Here is a 19,677-nt window from a genome sequence, read left to right as displayed (position 1 = left end):
TTGAAAAATTTAAGAGACGCTTAGGCATTCATTCGGTGGTCCGTCATGGGGAGGCTGCAAGCTCGGATACGAAAGCAGCCGAAGCCTTTGTTAAGACGTTCGACGAGTTAACTGTCCGGGAAGGCTACAGTCCCCAGCAAGTCTTCAATTGCGACAAGACTGGGCTTTTCTGGAAAAAAATAATGCCTCGTTGAACGTACATCACGGCAGAAGAAAAGAGGCTACCTGGGCATAAACCTATGAAGGATAGGCTTACCCTTGCACTCTGTGCAAATGCCAGTGGAGATTGCAAGGTGAAACCCCTGCTGGTGTATCACTCCGATACTCCTCAACCCTTCAAAACCCACAAAGTCGTTAAGGAAAGTCTAAACGTGTTGTGGAGGGCTAATGGAAAAGCCTGGGTAACAAGACAATTGTTTATCGAGTGGATAAATATTAGTTTTGGCCCAACTGTGAAAAAGTATTTGGAAGAGAAGCGCCTCCCTATGAAATGCCTGCTGGTACTGGACAATGCCCCTGCTCATCCTCCTTCCCTCCATGAAGATATTGCACCACAATATTCCTTCGTCAAGATTCTCTTATCTTCCACCGAACACCACCCCTTTCCTCCAGCAAGTGATTTTAATCTTTAAGAAACTCTACACAAAATATCTCTTCAATAGATGCTTCGAAATCATTGAGAGCACAAACCTCACCCCTCGTCAATTTTGGAAGGAGCATTTTGATATTGTCATATGCCTCAAAATGATCGATCAAGCTTGGCAGGAGATTTTGAGGCGCACATTGAACTCTGCTTGGAGGAAGGTGTGGTCTGATGCCGTCTCCGCACGAGATTTTGAGGGCTTCCACGCAGACCAAACTGAAGACGATTCCGAAAATGTTGACGATCCTGAACCTGATGCTCAATCTGAAGTTGCAGAGATCGTTACATTCGGGAAGTCCATGGGTAAGACGGCCTCTCTGACCGTTGGAGTCATTTCCCTTCTGAACAAGTTGATTGAACAAACTCATTCAGAGCTGAGAGGCCTATGATTGGTCTCAAGCCTCTAAACGCCTTCTCGACAAGAAAGAGCAGACTATAGAAGCCTGGAGACCCCTTGGAGAGTGTCCTTCTCTAACATTGTCTAGACTTTGGGCCTGCTCCTTTGCTGATCCCATTGTATAAGAGCTCATCACTGCTAAATTAGAGGAGGGAGAGAGTAAATGGGACGAAGTCTCCTGCTCAGAGGACGGAGACTTATCTAGATTCGATCTCGTGGAAAATCCATCTGTCCCCCGCTCTTGAGGCATCCTACCACAAGTGGATTAGTTCATGGAATGCCCTCTAGCAGAGGCGACATTATCTGCCACCTCTGCCTCCTCTCCCTTTCAAGACTAAGGAGTGAAAGGACTGCTTATGTCCTTCCTTCCTAGACGCAGGTTGTCTTGGGGCTTGAGAGCTGCTCTTCTGCCCCTATCAAAGTACTGGTGATAACTTCTTTGGATGCAGTGCCCCGGAGTACTGGCGAGATGTCATTGCCCTATGGAGAAGAGAGTCATGGCTCGCCTTCCTCACTCTTTCTGCTACAGCCTCGATGTCCTCCACATTAAAGAGGGAGGTGCCGTCCATTGGGGAGTTGCAAAGCTTCATTGCCTGTCTCTGAGGTACCTACTTCCTGAATTTTGAGAGGACGGAGTCCCGTCTCCTTAAAACCCAGTTGACCAATTGGTTTAGGATGTTATGGATGAGGAATGCCACAATCCTGGTGCCTAAAAGAAGGAATGCTGACATAGCCTCCTCCTGTTCGGAAGAAAAATTCATGCTCATGTAGATATCCAACCATCTCCAACGATGAAGCAGACTACAAAGAGCAATTTGCAACATGTTTCCTGTTTGCACCATCAGCAGCCAAGAACATCACCGATAAAGATGCCAGCTTGTCTAATGGCATGTTCTGGGATACGAGTCAGTATTACCGGATCCGTAGGCAGAGGTGATGGATCATCCTGAGCTATCTCATAGTATTTCCTGTGTTTCACATATGGAGGGGGATGTAAACAAGAGGAGTTGACCGAACGCAGGGACTACGAAGTTCCTGCTACCTGGGCATATGTACTCTTCTTTGCACCCTTGATCCCCTAGACCAAGGCAAGTCTAACTTAGTTTTGGTGGGTCGAAGAGAGTCGTACAGATGGTCAAGAATGCTGTCATTTCCTTCCATGGGAAATTGATCCGGTTCACCCAAGGAGTTGATCTTCCTGCTACAGGAAAGAACCTGGTAGAATACCTGTTCAGAGTCTTTCTGCTCCAAGGGTGAGATCTTAGGGCTGGCAGATGTTGGTAACATACCAAACTCTCATCCATAGGAACTCGGGGGCTGGGTCAGGGTTGTCAACGGAATAGTCGCCACGGAACGATACCTGGGGAGAAGGCCGCACTTTCCAGTCTTGTAGCTACAGACTTGATTAAGGAAGGACCAGTCATGGAAGTTGACAGCTCTGCCCTTGAGCGCTAGTTGTTTGGTATGGTCTTCAGATCCTTCCTTTTCCTGGGTTGGCTTGTAAAACCCTCAAAAAGAGATAGAGCTTGCCTCTGTGTTGGTTCCTCTGGCTGCTGGACTTCTGGAGCTACAGGAGGAGGAACTGGTGTCTGTGTAAAATCCGAAGGTGTCGGTTGGCCCAGCTCTATTGGAAAAAGCCAGTAGGAGTTAGTAAATGAAATTGCCCTTAGAGATCTTGAGCCTCTGCTCATCCTTAAGAGTAGGGGATCTCCTGCAGGCAGGGTCGATACACTACTACTCCTCTTCCTCTACAGGTTGATTGGGATGATCCCAAGGCTATGTTGCAGTCTGATGTCTTGAGGAGAGCTGTGGTGATATTTACATCGTAAGGGTCTCTATTTTGCCAGAGCGCTGCTATACCATGGGTCTAGAGGGCTTGCAGGTCTAGATCTTGAGACCTCAAGAGGGATCAAGGGAGTAGCCAGAGGGAAAGCTGTTGGAGGCTCACAAGTCACCTTTGTGAATTCCTGCTGTAATGCAGATACCAGGTTTGAAAACCAATGGTCCTTTGAAAAGGGTCGAACTTAAGGAGGATTTTTTCTGGGAAGTTTTCTTGCCATCGGAAGTGTCTCAAAGGAAGGTGTAGGTTGGCTGGTTGGAATGCCGAGTTCAACTGATGTATCCCTGTTGTTCATTGCTAAGTTGTGTCATCAAATGACTAGGTGACCGTTAATGAAGCAAATATTGACGAGGCTAACATTGTTAGCAAGGAGAACGTTTTTGGTTAGGCAAATGCTAGAGTGGTGAATATTGCTAAGACGATCGTTGTTGAGGAGATTGCTGGCGATGCTAGCAGTCTCTAGGAGAGTGTTGGCGAGGCGAACGCTGTCAAGGAGACCACTGGCGATGTGAACGCCATTGGCTAGGAGAGTGCTGATGGAGTGAACGCTGATAAGGTGAATGCTGGTGAGGCGAGCGTTGATGGGGAGACCTCTGCTGATCCAAATGCTGGCGAGGCGAATGATAACGAGGTGAACAATTACTAGGTGAACGCTGGCTATGGCGAGGTGAGCGATAACGAGACGAGTGTAACTGCCTGCTACCTGTCTGAGAGTACTCAGATAAGGTGATGTGTGACCACGTTGGTTGTGCACAGCATACTTGAGAAATCATCGATTGTGAAGGTTTGCAAGGGGGGAGGAGTATGATCTAGAAAACTCGCTAGTCTGGACTAGCGAGGAGATTGTGTTTGAGTTAAAGCTCTCACAAAGCAGAGAAGCTTCCCCAACCCCTCTCGCTATGTAGGTGGATGGGCGTGCTTCCAGCGAAGCGAGAATTTATTTCAGCTTACTTGTAGCAAGACTAACTAGACACTGACTGCTGCAGTTCACGCTCACGTGACTGCAGAACAGGTTTTACTTTGTCGGAAGTAAAAACCTTAGTCACTACTTCCGAAGTAGTAGGCCTAGCAGAACAGTAAACCTTTTGCTGTGTCCTTCGGACACGACGGAGAGGGGGGGAAGCTGTACACAGCCACCAAAGCCCTTCACTGTCTCACTCTGACAAGATATGCTGTGAAGAGCCTAAAGGCGACATGTTGGAGTCTCACACTCTTGGGCATAATGGGCAATCATCGGCTGATGGTGAAAGCAAACTTCCCATACCATCAGCTTGCTGAGAAAACTCAGGCTGAGGGCAGGCATTGAAAGCAACGGGAGAAACCTGGCCGCATACAATTTCTGGGCTGACCCTGAAAGGATTCTCCAACAGGACACCCCAAGGGGTACTATATCAACAACTCCTCTTGCCTAATTACCGAAGTAGCTCAAACAAGAGAATAAGGTGCTGAGACTATTGCTGGCAGAGACATGAGAGGTTCCTTAACTCCCGCTGTGTCCCTGCTCGCAGAGCTGTTCCTTAGAGGAGGAACCCGAAATCCTCAAGGAAAGGTGTCAGGGGTTAAAGGGCCACCACTCTTACTCAAACTGTCCCCAGAGGAAACCGGTCAGGCAGAGTCGGAATGGCAAGATTGAGCTGACGAAGAAGGAAGTCTGGGCTTCTTCCCTTTCAAGGATGAACCCGAAGGGGAAGAGTTCCGCTTGAATTTCGTCTTTCATAGTCTAGTAAATCTCTGCCACTGGGAGGATGGCCACGAAGATTTCTGGGTGCATGAATGGCCTCTGAAAGAAGAACATAGGTTGTGTGGGTCCATCTCTACGGCGGACACGTAGGTGCCGTAACTGCGCCCTTCCACACCTGGACAAACCCGCATGATTTGAATCTCCACAATACTTTCACTCTGAAAATGAAAAAAAATTTCAAAAGAATTACCTAGTTTACAACAAAATGTTAACAGGAGACGGACGGGTACGTCTGATCTCTTCCAAGCCAAAATAAAAAGTGACGTCACTAGACTGGTGAGTGTGTGAGCAGGGTGACTAGCCTATCACCGCTATCCCCCCTCCCCCTGCAAAGTAGTGGTGGGTAGTTATACCTCACTAAAAAGTCTTTTGACCCGTTTTCAGCATTCACCAAAATAATATCCACTGTAAAGAGTGAAAGGGTTGTATTAGTGTCAGAACAAACAAACATTAGGGGAGGTTCGTACAAATAAGCAGAATTTTAATGATAAAATTTTCTATTTCTATACTCCCCTCATGTTCATATACATATCCACTTTCCTCCCCCTTGACTAGTGGCATCAAGAGGATAGGGAAGTATTCCAACTTCAAGACAGAAGCTATCTGTTATTTTTGTTAGACAGTGGTCTCATTATTTTACTAAAGACATTAGTGTATTGGAAGGAAAAGAAACAAAAATTAATTTCATTCCAAGCTTCCAGAGATGAAAGCAATATGAACAACAGGTGAGTATAGAAATAAGAAATTTCCTTATCAATATTCTGTTAATCACGAAGAATTTACATAAGACTCGATGATTATTCAGGCATAACATAAATAAGAACCCTTTGTAAACATTTTAATAATAACAATGATAATATACAAATCGGACAAACTAAACTAATAGATATAAAGCAGAAAACTTTAAATGAAAAGTTTTACCTGGAGTATAAATTACTGTACCTGTGCTGTGCCTGCAAGCCTTTCCTTTGCATAATTAAGAATTTTCTTAGTAGTCGCTAAGTCGGGTAGTGGTGCATCAACACACAACGTTGTCACAAACTCCACATCACGAATGGTTCCAAGTGACTCTAACAACTTTTCGGTTCGACTGTATTGGAAAAAAGTAAAAGGAATAGTTGAAACTTCTCTTGTATTGTAACTGCTTAACTAACTTTAAGATCTAGAAGCACTCAATAAAATATGAAGTTTAAATTAATAATTCATGAACTCCCATAACGTGTAATTAGTAAAACACAAATCTTATGCAATATCAAATATTTCTTTGTGAAAGTTTTCAACTTAACTAGTATATATCTTGTTTAACTTTTTGGGGGTACTTACAAGACTGTACGATTCAATTTAACAGCCTTAAAATAGTAATAATAATATGTACAGATAATGAATAAGTATCTTACGTCACTGTCACAGGGAGGAAAAATATTAAAATTACATTGATAGAATCTTACAAGCAATGATAAAAGCATTGTTTTCCTACTCAATAAAAATCCTACTTACTCTTCACATTCAGCCTCATTTAAGGTAGCATTAGAATATATTCTCCATGGATTCATCAAGTCACAAAGATATCTTGCATGAGCCTTGTTAACTTCTTCAACATCCAATTTGAAAGTTTTACAAAACTCCATGGCTTCAGTAAATTTGCGACTCCTCAAAAGTTTGGCCAGTCTGAAAAAAAGATGCATTTGAGTAGTTTTTCAGACTTTAAGAATGTAAGTCAGTGGTCAGGTCAAACTATTCTTTAATGGTAACAATTATGTAATTCAATGACTAATTAGAAAAGGAAGAGAAAGCTGTCACAGAAATGGAGAATCCTAAGATATTACAACTCAAATTCATAACTGAAATTAAATAATGCACTGAACGTATTTAAAACAAGGAATCTTGAGGATTGCTGGTTCATGAGTGTCAGCTGCTGGTCGATATGTAATTGCTGTCATATAATTTAAAATGAAAAGACCTCAGTATCTCAAGCTTCACTTGACTTCTCCATGAAGAGAAGGTAAATCTGAATCATAGCCTCTACTTTCATGCACAAGAACATTCATACCTAAACACTTGAGTGTTTAAGGAAAAAAATTCCAATTATATTCACTATACTTATTCGGTGATAAGCTCTATTCTCTGCTAACACAGCCTTTTTTCAGGTTTCATCAATAAGATTATAAGTAAGATAAGACACATACTGTAGGTACACAATATAACACAAGTTAAGTGTTTCACGGCTAAGCTTGGCAGGTTTAGCCTAGCAAACAAAGCTACTTTTAAAAAAATTTCTCTACAAGCCTTACCCTATTAGTATTAAATCAGCTTTAACGAGCCCTTTGTTACTTAATTAGACTTTCATAGGGGTTACTTGAAGGATTTGTCTTTAAATAAAAGGCGAGATAGAAGCCAAGTATAGATATGTAAGTTGAATAATTATATGGGAAGACACCAAACCTCTAAATTTCTCTAATTTAAATTTTTATTCTTTGACCTTTTACAAATTATTTTCAATCAGCCCTGTGAGAAAATGAATTACATGTTTAGGTTAAACAACCTCTCTCCAAAAAAAAAAAAAAACTGTTTGGTAACTTACCTGGCCTCTGGTACACCATCTACTATGCTCTTGACTTTAAGACTTGTAAAAACTTCACGGTCATTACGATCAACATCAGGCTCTACAAACAGGACTGACTCGGCACCTTCTCCAATTTCCACCAAATTTGTGCCATCATTCACATTCAACTCGTATATTGTGGCAAATCCTTCACAAGAATAAATACACATTGTTATTTAAATTCTGGCCCTAAATATTATGTTCATTAGCTCATAATTAATGCTAAAAACAAAAAATTCAAAATTCAACTTTGGTATATATACATAAAAAAATCTCTAAATAATAAACTGCTGTATAAATCTTATTGGAAGATTCCATTAGAATAAACTGCATACCAATATTATTTTATAACTCTCAGGACAAAAATCCTTAGCTTGAGTAATATTCAGACAAATAATTTTCCTTATCTAATCCTAAGACCTTTTTGGAGTTTAATGTGGTGTGCAGCCTTAAGGACTTTATTGTAAAAGGCTAGAACAGAGAATTCAATAAAACATAAATTACCAAATAAATATTGTCTTCCCTTCCCTAAAGCCAGTGTTATGTGTAAATCTCAGAATCAGTGTGTATAAGGGACACAATACAGTAGACCCACGAGTTAAGACGCTATTGAACTCGTCACAGATCCTACTTTGTTGATATTATTTGGAAACCGATGACACATTATTGAGAACCAATACTAATACTGGAAACAATGTTACACACGAATGCAGAAATCAAAAAAGTTATTTCTTGCTCAAGGTTTTCGCCAAACTCCAGCTGATGCTCGCAAGCAAAAGCGTTGTAGCATCACACCACATCTTGCGGTTTGAGGAGCAAATAGGAAAAAGCTTAAACAAAACCGAACAGGTGACATCATCATGGCTCCCAGAAATTTCCAGACTGATGTAGTAATATGTAATCTCAGAATATTAGGTGGAATGAAGAATTTCACAACTACCACAGAATGAACAAAGCAAATTTTTATTAAAACTTGAGGCTTGTTGGACCCAAGATTGCCAAGCAAAAGCACATCCTACTGGCAGCAGCCACATTGTTTTTTTACATTCGAAGTCATGCTGGCAGTTTGTGCTCGCTGCTTCCTGTCCAGTCGGGAATCCAATATCGCGAGCAACAAGCTCCTGGTTTACCATTTTTGTCAGCAATGGCTCGCTACTGGCAAAAAAAAAAGCTCAGTATGATTCCAGTTTAACTTGCACAAAGCTGCCATCTTCCTTAGTATTCCAGAATTCTTAAGATGTATCCTAATCAGCTCTGGGAAGTGAGAAATATGACAAATTCGGAGATAACTTGTATTTTTTTCTAAATAATACAAATGCGTAGTTATTTTTTGTGGAATATGCTTTCGGTGGAGCTGGAAGGCAACCATTAGATTTAAAGTGTGAGGTGGCAACCCTATCTAACTACTAACAGTGGGTACCCAGCCACCTATATCTACTCACAGTTCAATGAACCACATCACTTTTTGATTGCAGGCAGGCCTTACTAGGGGACAGGTGATGGGGGGGCCAATTTTGTATTAGATAGAGAAAAATATCATCCCTGAATTGGTCACTTATTCCCATACTATCAAACTTTTCTTTATTTATGTGGAAGACTTACTCTTAGGAGGATGGTAAGTTCGACTACTGGCTTAGTCATTGACCCGGGTTAACCTAGTACATGATTAGACTGTAATCAAGGGAAACCTTGCTACCTATGTTACGTAATATATACACTTATACGGCAATAGCTGCTAATTATTGAGGAGATGCTCGATAGATGAGCATATGTCTTCCATTACCCAAGCCTAAGAGCGTGATTCCCTTCGTTGCCAATTTTGAGTGCATGACTAGAATAACACTCTTAAGTGATACTGTATATGATAGCGGCCTGAGTAATTAAAGTACTTGTGAGAGATATCATAAGACCGTCTAAGTGAGAATGTTCCTAGTTTAAATAGGAACCCTATACATAAAAAGACGTTTCCCAAGGCCCACCTCGCAGGAGGCATTAGGGATGTGTGAAAGTATACAAAAATAAACTATACTTGGTTACACAAGGGAAGTGGTTATTACCTGCATAGGTTGAAGCCAGCTTGCAAAGAGACACATTGCGCTGTTCCCCAAAGGAGGGGAAGATGATGAAGTAAAAGAGCCAGGCATACTTAGTCATCCCAGTCTTACCCCGGGTAGCCAATGACTTCAACCTTCTCATACTTGACCAACAAGGAGCCCGAGGTATTATTAAACCACTTGTTGTGTCACCACAAAAGGAGTGATAGAGAAACCGCATCGTGTCTTCTGTGGGTCACGTCTCCTAAGTAAGGTGGGGTGAAGATTAGCCACGTATCCACCCTACCAATGGCACGGTTTGTGTCACAAAGGAACTGTTGAAAAGGTTATGGACAGATTCTGCCCTAAAACGTTCCGAGCTCTGGGTCATCTCTATAAGGAGGAGAGGGATTACGTGACAGGTATAGAACCTGGGTCCCCATCACGAACGCAATCCTTACAACCTCCTCTGACCTTCCTAGGGTTAGCGAGGAGTACTGAACCTAAGGAGCGGGCTATTTCATTGTTTTCCTGAGGTATGGCCTCAATATAATCACTGGCATAAAAAAGGAAAAACAATGATTAATACAGTATATGACCCAGTGGGTCCCAGTCAGTAAGGGGAGTCTAATGCACTCACTTGGGCCATTCAGGGTCAGGAAAGTGTGCTATACCCTTGGGGTTAGGTTATCACCCTCCTAAAGGTATCTCCTCAAGTAATTACCTTAGTTACAGCCTTGATTACAAAGCATCAGATTCCCAGTTGGAGGGCTTGAACCCGAGGTTCAAGCTGCACGGAACAAAATAGAAGGTTACTGTAATTGGTTTCTCGCCGTGAACAAGAGGGAGACCCATTGGGTACGTCTCTCTTTTGGTCGAGTGTCACACTGGAAAAGACATGTCTTCGGAATTAGGGGAATATCTGCAGTTTAGAGCCACCCGTCCCGTAGGAGACTGTATTACCCCCCTACGGGTAATCAGTTCAAACTCTATTGAGAACAACGATTGGAGGAGATGCTCGATGGATGAGCAAAGGTCTTCTGTTACCCAAGACTAAGAGCGTGATTCCCTTCGTTGCCAATTTTGAGTGCATGACTAGAATAGCACTCTTAAGTAAAGGAAAAAACAAAACTTCACTTGACCCTCACCATGGAGTATCTTGGGTTCTCCAGAGTTGTAGACGTGCCACTGTATGTAGCCTGTCTTTTCGGCAAGACAAGTCCTGCCAACGAGGCTAGATCAAAGCACTAATCGAGCCTCTTAATGAGACAAGTCCGACTATAAGACTGCGACTATAAGTCTGCATGAAAGTGGGAAAAAGCCATCTATTCCCATCTCGGATAAAATTGCTTGCAAAAGGGAATCCAACAGGAGGCAGCAGTCGTCCTTCTGCGTGCACACACACACAAAAAAAAAAAAAAAATAATAATTGATACTGTATCATCCCTGCCCCACCCCTGCCCGGCACTTTCCCGAAGCAAGGTGGTCCCTACTAGGGGATTAAGGGACCATATCATTCGTGCTCTGGTCATAGTCCTAAGGACATATGGTCCTGTATGTGGCCTCTCCCCCCCTTTCTTTGAGGCCTCTAAAGGAAGCGTCAAATCCAGAAGACGAGGAGACCTACTCCTTGGGAGATATTCTTGTCTGGCAGTCTTTTAACTAGGACCGTTACTTGCTTAGGTCTTGTAGAGAACCAAGGAAGGGACAATCCTTAGTGCTGAAGGACCTGGGAACCAGTTAGTCCTTCAGAGGTCGCATTCGACGGAGACTAGAGATTGTTTCCCGGGATCCAGGGAATTCATTGCTTTTTTGTCTAGGAAAATTCCTGGGATTTTATTGTTTTCACGGGAAATCCCGGGAAATTAGTATAGGGGTGATCCTTTCTCTATGCGGGACACCTTTTATCAGTCTTGCTCCTCTGTTCATTATGTTTTGTAATTTCTTAAGTTGCACTTTTGGTATTGTAATAAATAGAGTTGCAGTAGTCAATCCTGGTAATAACATAGTTTATCACAAGTTTCTTTACAGAATTTTCGTCCAGGTACTTTTTTATAAACGCAATATTTCTTAAATGATAACCAGCAGTTTTTATTACATTATTTATTTGGACATTGAGATACAGGTTACAGTCAAGAAATACACCTAGATCTCGAACTTTACTAGATATCGGCACCGAGTCATTATTTATGTTCATTTGAATATCACCCAAGTTTCTCAAACTGTTTCTCTTACCCACCATCACGAATTAAGTTTTGTTCTCATTTAATTTTAGTTGTTTAAATGTCATCCATTCTCTAACACTATCAAGGATTCGGTTTAGAGTTTCAGTAGTGTCATCTACATCATTTATGGAGAAGTAAAATTGTGTCATCCGAAAAAAGTTATGGACTTCACACCATGCCTTTGTAGTATTTTTGATAGACCAATAGTATAGATGCAGAATAAGATTGGGCCAAGTACACTCCCCTGGTGTACCCCTCTGTTTAAGGGTTCATATGATGAATAAGAGTTTCCAATTTGTACACAGTAATTTCTACCAACTAAGTAGTCTTTTAGGTATTTGAAAGCTTGATCTTCAACACCAATGAACCGTAAATCATTTAGTAGCAGTTCATGCACAACTGTATCAAAAGCAGCACTGAGATCGAGCAATATTAAAAAACCACATTTATTTTCATCCATCATTTCCAGCATATCGTTTTCAACAGAGCAGATGGCTGTCTTTGTAAAGTTAAATTTTCTGTAAGCAGATTGGTTGTCAGGCAAAGCTTCTATTACTTCTTCGTGACTGACTAGTTGTTCAAGAATTACATATTCAAGCACTTGAAACAAAGGATAGATTCGTAATAGGTCTATATGAGCTTAATTCCTGATAGTCCAGTGCATTTTTCAGAATTGGTGTGATTATAGCCCTTTTCTCAGATTTGGGAAACTTACATTCATCAATGCTTGCATTTGCTATTCTCATTATTATTTTGGCTAAACTAGAAGAGTTTCTCTCTCCAATTACTTCAGATATTGGCATAGGATCGATCACACAGTTTGTTTTCTTTGCTCTCTTGATAATCCTGGTGATGTCATCTTGTGTTATGTTGTTGAATATTAATTTTGTCTGGGTGACTGGTGTATCATTAATCTGATGTTGAGTATTTACAAATGACCTGGCTATCTTTTCAATTTTGTTTATAAAGAATACTAGAAAATTATTTGCTAGTTCCTGGTCAATGTATCCATCAAGTAGCTTCTTTTCTTTTACATTTCCCATTATATCATTTAGGAGACGATATAACTTATTTATGTTTGTTGCTGCTTTGAGGATCTTTCTCTTATAGCATTCACTTTTTTTTCTTCTTAGTAGGTAGTTATACTGACACGTAGCAGTTTTGTATTCTACCCAAGTACTTTAAGTTTTTAACCTATTCCACTTACTTTCGTCTTTTTTCTTTCTTTTTCACTAAAGTCTCTCCATCAAACCAAGGAGATTGGTCTTTTACAGTTATAGTCTTTTCCATCGGTGGGCATATGGTATCATATTCACTTTTATACACTTTACACTAAGTGGTTGTAAAAGTTAACACACTTAGCTCCCAACAGACGTTGGTCATCATGATCACAGGGAATGTTGATAGTATCACTTATTTTCTTTGTAACTTCTTCAATAAATACGGTAGGAGAAAATGTCTAAAATGACAAATTCGAAGATAATTTGTATTTTTCCTAACCATACAAACCTTAGCTATTTACAAAGGGTATTACTTTTAGCGCAGCTGAAATGACGAGCCAATAGTTTTTAACGAGGGTTAATTACCCCCGCGCTAGTTAGCGGGGGGTGGGGAAGGGTAGCTTGCTACCCCTCCCCCCTCCACACACCGGTGACTTGCTTCACTTCACTTAGAGGTAGGACTTGACTTGGGGGTCAGGGATGGCGGGCACATATGTGTAAATAGCTAAGGTTTGTATGGTTAGGAAAAATACAAATTATCTTCGAATTTGTCATTTGTTCCGTAACCGAAATACAAACCACGCTATTTACAAAGGGTGACTTACCCCTTAGGAAGGGTGGAGAGTCCCCAGCCTTACTGACTTCGGCTTGCCCGGGGGCTCGATCCCTCAGTGAGCAGCACTAGAGAGAGGGAGCCCCTGTACCTCACAGGTTCCTAGCATCGCTAGGAACGAGTGGCCTACATAAGTAGTGTGAGGAGGAGAGTGTGACTCGTCCTATGAAGTTGACCTTGAGACCTTCAGATAGGAATTCTAGGATAGGACGTTCCCCATACCACCTCGTCAGGGTATGGGAGACGCAACAGTATTAAGCTTAATACTAGGAGCACAAAGAAGCATGGGTTACCTGCAGAGGTCGAGGTCAGCTATGCGAGGACCAGGATGCTGCTTCCCCAAGAGAGGGGAGAATGAAGAAAGAAGTAAGGGTCAGACATTCTCTTTCATTCACACAGACTAAGACCGGGTAACAACGCCCTCAACCTACTGCTACTTGTCCAAAAAGGAGCCTGAGGTTAGACCAGCTGTTGTGCAGCCACCACAGGGCCGATAGAGAACGTATCGAGGCTCCTGTGGGTCACGTCTTGCAGGTAGTGGGCTGTGAAGGTCGTTTGACGCTTCCAGACCCCAGCTTGAAGTACCTGCGTCACAGAGAAGTTTCTCTTGAAGGCCAGGGATGTAGCAATACCCCTGACATCGTGGGCCCGAGGGCGACGTGACGGAGGAGGGTCAGGATTCAGGGCATGGTGGATAACCCTTCGAATCCAAGCAGAGATGGTGTTCCTGGTGACCCTCCTCTTTGTCCTGCCTGTGCTCACAAACAAAGCTCGCACATGAGGACGGACTGCAGCCGTTCTCTTCAAGTAGTACCTCAGACACCTCACTGGGCATAGTAGCAGCTGGTCTGGGTCGTTTGTTACAGAACGGAGACTCGCGATCCTGAAAGAGTCGAACCGAGGATCCGGCACTCCAGGATTCTGAGTCTTGGCCACAAACTCAGGGACGAACCTGAACGTTACCTCCCCCCATCCCCTTGAATGGGCGATGTCGTACGAGAGACCATGAAGTTCACTAACTCGCTTGGCCGAGGCCAAGGCGAGTAGGAAAGCCGTCTTCCAAGACAGGTGGCGATCGGAGGCCTGGCGTAATGGCTCGAAGGGAGGTCTCTTGAGAGACCTGAGGACTCGAACCACGTTCCAAGGAGGGGGTCTCACTTCCGACTGGGGGCAGGTAAGCTCATAGCTACGTATGAGTAAAGAGAGTTCTAGCGATGAAGAAATATCCACGCCCTTCAATCTGAAGGCCAAGCTTAAGGCTGAGCGATAGCCTTTCACTGCCGAGACAGAAAGGCGCATTTCTTCTCGCAGATACACAAGGAAGTCCGCTATTGCTGGAATAGTGGCATCGAGTGGAGAGATACCCCTTCCACGACACCAACCACAAAAGACTCTCCACTTCGCTTGGTAGACTCCCTCAGAGGACCTTCGCAGGTGCCGAGACATTCTCTCCGCAACCTGTTGCGAAAAGCCTCTCTCCGCGAGGAGACGCTGGATAGTCTCCAGGCGTGAAGCCGAAGCGAGGCTACGGCCCTGTGAGGGACACCGGAGTGGGGTTGTCTGAGAAGCTCGTGTCGTGGAGGAAGCTCCCTTATGAGTTCCGTCAGGAGTTGCAGAAGGTCCGGAAACCATTCCGCGTGATGCCATAGCGGAGCTACTAGAGTCATGGAACAGTTGACCGATAGTCTGGTCCTGTTGAGCACCCTTCTCATCAGACAGAATGGTGGGAAGGCGTACACGTCGATGTTGTCCCACCGTTGCTGGAAAGCATCTTGCCAGAGTGCCTTGGGGTCCGGGACTGGTGAGCAGTACAGGGGCAGCTTGAAGTTCAAGGCTGTCGCGAACAAGTCCACCGTCGGGGAACCCCACAAAGTCAGGACTTTGTTGGCTATCTGAGGATCCAAAGACCACTCGGTACTCACTATCTGCGAAGCCCTGCTCAGACTGTCGGCGAGCACATTCCTCTTGCCAGGAATGAAGCGAGCTGATAGTGTTATCGAGTGGGTTTCGGTCCACCTCAGAGTCTCTACTGCAAGATGGGATAGCTGTTGCGAAAAAGTGCCTCCCTGCTTGTTGATATAAGCCACTACCGTGGTGTTGTCGCTCATCACCACCACGGAGTGACCCGCCAGGAACCGTTGGAACTGTTGAAGGGCCAGAAAGACGGCCTTCAATTCTAGCAGGTTGATGTGCAGGCACTTTTCTGATTCTGACCAAAGGCCTGAGGCCCTCTGGTTCAGAACGTGCGCCCCCCACCCTTCTTTTGACGCGTCCGAAAACAGAGTCAATTCCGGGGGGAGGACGAGAAGACTCACTCCCTTTCGCAGGTTCTCGTCGGTCAGCCACCACCGCAAGTCCGTCTGTTCCAGAGACCCCATTGGGATCAGAATGTCCGGGGAATCGGATCCTTGATTCCACCGGGACTTGAGCCGCCATTGAAGGGATCTCATCCTGAGGCGGCTGTTTGGAACCAGACGGGCCAGGGAGGATAAGTGGCCTAAGAGACGCAACCACGATTGGGCGGGGAGTTCTTTTCGCCTGAGGAAAGGTTCCGCCACCCTCCTCAGCCTTGCTATCCGGTCGTCTGATGGAAAGGCTTTGTGGAGATTGGTGTCCATTAGCATGCCTAGATAAACCAGTCATTGGGACGGCTGCAGAGAGGACTTCTCGAGGTTTACCACGATCCCCAGATCCTGGCAAAGATCTAGAAGCCTGTCTCGGTGTCGAAGAAGGGTCGACTCCGAGTCTGCTAGGATCAGCCAATCGTCTAAGTAACGAAGGAGACGAATGCCGTTCCTGTGCGCCCAAGTCGAAATCAGGGTGAACACTCTGGTGAACACCTGAGGAGCTGTGGAGAGACCGAAACACAGCACCTTGAACTGGTAGATCTTGCTGTCTAGGCAGAATCTCAGGTACTTCCTGGAAGACGGATGGATTGGGATCTGGAAGTACGCATCCTTTAGATCCAGTGTACACATGAAGTCTTGTGGTCTCACCGCAAGTCTGACCGTGTCTGCTGTCTCCATGCTGAACCGGGTTTGTTTGACAAACCTGTTCAGAGCCGAGAGATCGATGACGGGTCTTCAGCCTCCAGTAGCCTTCTTTACAAGAAAGAGTCGACTGAAGAAGCCTGGAGAGCCGTCCACGACCTCCTGGAGAGCACCCTTCTCGAACATGGTCTCGACTTCGGCCTGAAGGGCCAGCCCCTTTGCCGATCCCATGGCATAGGAGCTCAACGACACTGGATTCGCTGTCAGGGGAGGTTGAGATGACGTGAACTAGACGCGATAACCTTGGCCGATCACTGAGACCGTCCAAGCATCGGCCCCGTGATGTTGCCACCTGCGGACGCAACGCTGAAGGCATCCCCCCACAGGTGGACACGCAGGGGGACTGCCACCCCTAGGGCTTGCGGCCGCGGCCGCCACCCCTAGAAGTCTTGCCTCCCCTGGAGGACTTACCACCCCTCTTGACCTTGGCTGGAAAGGGCTGGGGCTTAGACACCACTTTCTTAGCTGCCGGTGCCTGTTTGGGAGCCTTACGAGGCTGTTGCTGCTGTTGTGGCGGGACTGGAGGCTTATAGAGTCGAGTTGTAAGGGCCCTGTGGAGGAGGGAGTCCGTGCTGGATTTCCTCCACCTCTCAGCCGTTCGCTCCAAGTCTTGAGGCTCAAACAGGCTCTCCCCCAGGAGGGAGGCATGTCGGAGCCTACACACATCTACGGCGGGGACCTTCGGATGGAATCTCTCGGACACAGCATCGCGACGCATCAACACAGAGTTGGCCCACAGGGTGGTAACCTGGTGTGCCAAAAACTCGATGGAGCGGGTGCCCGAGAGCAAGAAGGTCTCTAGGGCCTTCCTATTGGTCTCCTTGGACAAGTCCTCCGATCGCAATAGGATGCCCAGAGATCCTAACCAGAAGTCCAGCCACGAAGTGGCCTGCATGGCACACTTAGCGACCTTCTCGTGGTTAAGGATCTCTGCCGCCGAGAACGACACCTGCCGGGCAGAGAGTTTCTCCAAGGGAACTCCCTTCGCCAGCTCCTCCACAGAGTGATGGAGAGGAAGATAATGACCGCGTGATGGTAAGCGATGGCGAGCAGCATGTGTAGGTGAATGATCGTGTGATAGGGTGCGATGGTGATCAGCATCCGCAAGAGGGCGAGCGTTCAGGGTTGTGCGATGAGGAGCAGCATGCGTAAGCGGGCGATCGTGCAGGGTTGTGCGATGGCGAGCAGCATGCGCAGGTGAATGATCGCGTGAAAGGGTGCGATGGTGATCAGCATCCGCAGGAGGGCGATCGTTCAGGGTTGTGCGATGAGGAGCAGCATGCGTAAGCGGGCGATCGTGCAGGGTTGTGCGATGGCGAGCAGCATGCGCAGGTGAATGATCGCGTGAAAAGGTGCGATGGTGATCAGCATCCGCAGGAGGGCGATCGTTCAGGGTTGTGCGATGAGGAGCAGCATGCGTAAGCGGGCGATCGTGCAGGGTTGTGCGATGGCGAGCAGCATGCGCAGATGAATGATCGCGTGAAAGGGTGCGATGGTGATCAGCATCCGCAGGAGGGCGATCGTTCAGGGTTGTGCGATGAGGAGCAGCATGCGTAAGCGGGCGATCATGCAGGGTCGTGCGATGGCGAGCAGCATGTGTAGGTGATCGCTGGCGAGCTGGTGATCGCTGGCGAGCTGGTGATCGCTGGCGAGCTGGTGATCGCTGGCGAGCAGAAGGTCGACGCGTGTCCTGTGAGAGGACAGGTGGTGCGGCGCGTTCACGAGCAGGAACGGGAAGATCGCTGGCGCGTTGGCGAACATGTGTTTCTGACACACGCGCAGCACGATGTTGCGTAGCCACAGGACCAGGTGGATGGTGAGCAGGGAGTTCAGCAGGAACTAAAGGGTGGTCAGAGACCGCAGGGCGATGGTCCTCAAATGAGCGCTGACGCTCGGAAGAGAGCTGACGAGCAGGAGAGCGCTGGCGAGGGGGGCGAACATCAGGAGAGAGCCGACGAGCAGGTGAGCGTCGGCGAGCAGGAGAGTCTTGGCGAGCAGGAGATCGTCGACGAGCAGGAGATCGCTGGCGAGCAGGAGATCGCTGGCGAGCAGGAAAGCGCTTGTGCGCTAGCCCTGCTCGCGTAAGGGAAGAATCCCTTAGCCCCGAAGGGACCGTTGCCCGTCGGGTGACGAGTTCTCCAGAAGGCGAAGATCCGGCAGGAGATGGTGAGCGGTCTGCAGAGAAGTTCAAGGAGGGCGGAGCAGTCGGTTGAGGCTGATGAGGAGAGTCCCCCCCGGAGGACGAAGACCCAAAAAGGCGCCTCTTAGTCCCCCTGTAAGGGGAAGGGAGGCCCTTGTGGCGTAGAGGGCGGTGAGCCTTACGGCGGAGGCGGCCTCGGGGGAGATCGTCGGGACCATCGGTCCTCCGAAGGGGAGTCTCCGTCAAAACACTTCCCTCAGAAGGAAGCTGGGCAGCAGTCGAGACCGAAGGACTCACTTCCCCCTTCGAAGGATGCACAGAAGGAGGAGGAGAGCCTTGAGCACCATCACCAGCAACAGCACCTGCGTCGGAAGGCCCAGCCACGTCGGAGGCCTCTGTCACCACGACGTCGACAATAGACAGAGGGTCTACCTCCGCTACCACCGGCGACTGTTTAACAGTGGCCCCCAACGAGACAAGGTCAATAAGAGCGACCCTGGAGGGCAAGCCCTTAAGCCCCAGGGACGACCAAATCTGTAAAAGATCATCACTGGATAAGGCATTATTATCAATAACCTTCCCCGGAGGAGGAGGGGGAACCGCCTCGCTATGGGAGGCGACGCCCTCTCGCCCCACCGAAGGTAGGGAAACAGAACAAGGGCCTGCGCTCCCACTCGGACGACTCTCCTTAGGAGGCGGACGAGGGGGAGCTTCGGAGGAGGTTTGGGCGGCGGAAGAAGAGTCCCGAGAACCTTCCTCCTTCAAGGCTAACCCCGGAGGAGAACGGTCTCTCTTGGACTTCTTCTTACGCCGACGGCCAAACCTCTCCCACTGGGAGGCAGACCACTCCCTGCACTCACGGCACATGTTATCCTGGTCGCACCGTCGGCCCCGACATTGAGGGCAGAGGGTGTGAGGATCCGTAATAACGTCCGACATGAAAGTCCCACAAGGACGGCCGGCAACTCCAGGGCATGTACGCATAGTAAATAAAAGAAAATAACTGAAGGTCAACTTCCAACCAATCACACAAGCTGAAAAGAAAAAGCAGAAAATTAAAGGCTGTCACGAAGGCGATGAACAGACACGTCTGATCACCGCCGAGCCAAAAGTGAAGTGAAGCAAGTCACCGGTGTGTGGAGGGGGGAGGGGTAGCAAGCTACCCTTCCCCAC

General features: G+C 46.4%; 1 protein-coding gene across 1 annotated transcript in view; it reads right to left on the bottom strand.

Moving 5' to 3' along the window:
- rod (rough deal) overlaps positions 1-19,677 on the bottom strand; it is a 291,539-nt gene that overhangs the window by 194,587 nt on the left and 77,275 nt on the right. The window contains exons 8-10 of the mRNA XM_068375218.1: positions 7,203-7,371; positions 6,119-6,289; positions 5,564-5,711 (exon numbers count right to left, since the gene is read on the bottom strand). Coding sequence (XP_068231319.1) covers positions 5,564-5,711; positions 6,119-6,289; positions 7,203-7,371 — 488 coding nt within the window. The remainder of the gene's footprint in view (positions 1-5,563; positions 5,712-6,118; positions 6,290-7,202; positions 7,372-19,677) is intronic.

The sequence above is a fragment of the Palaemon carinicauda genome, chromosome 6 (assembly GCF_036898095.1).
Source record: "Palaemon carinicauda isolate YSFRI2023 chromosome 6, ASM3689809v2, whole genome shotgun sequence".
Lineage (NCBI taxonomy): Eukaryota > Metazoa > Arthropoda > Malacostraca > Decapoda > Palaemonidae > Palaemon > Palaemon carinicauda.
The sequence above is the reverse complement of the archived record's forward strand: the minus strand, read 5'-3'. Positions and strand labels throughout refer to the sequence as shown.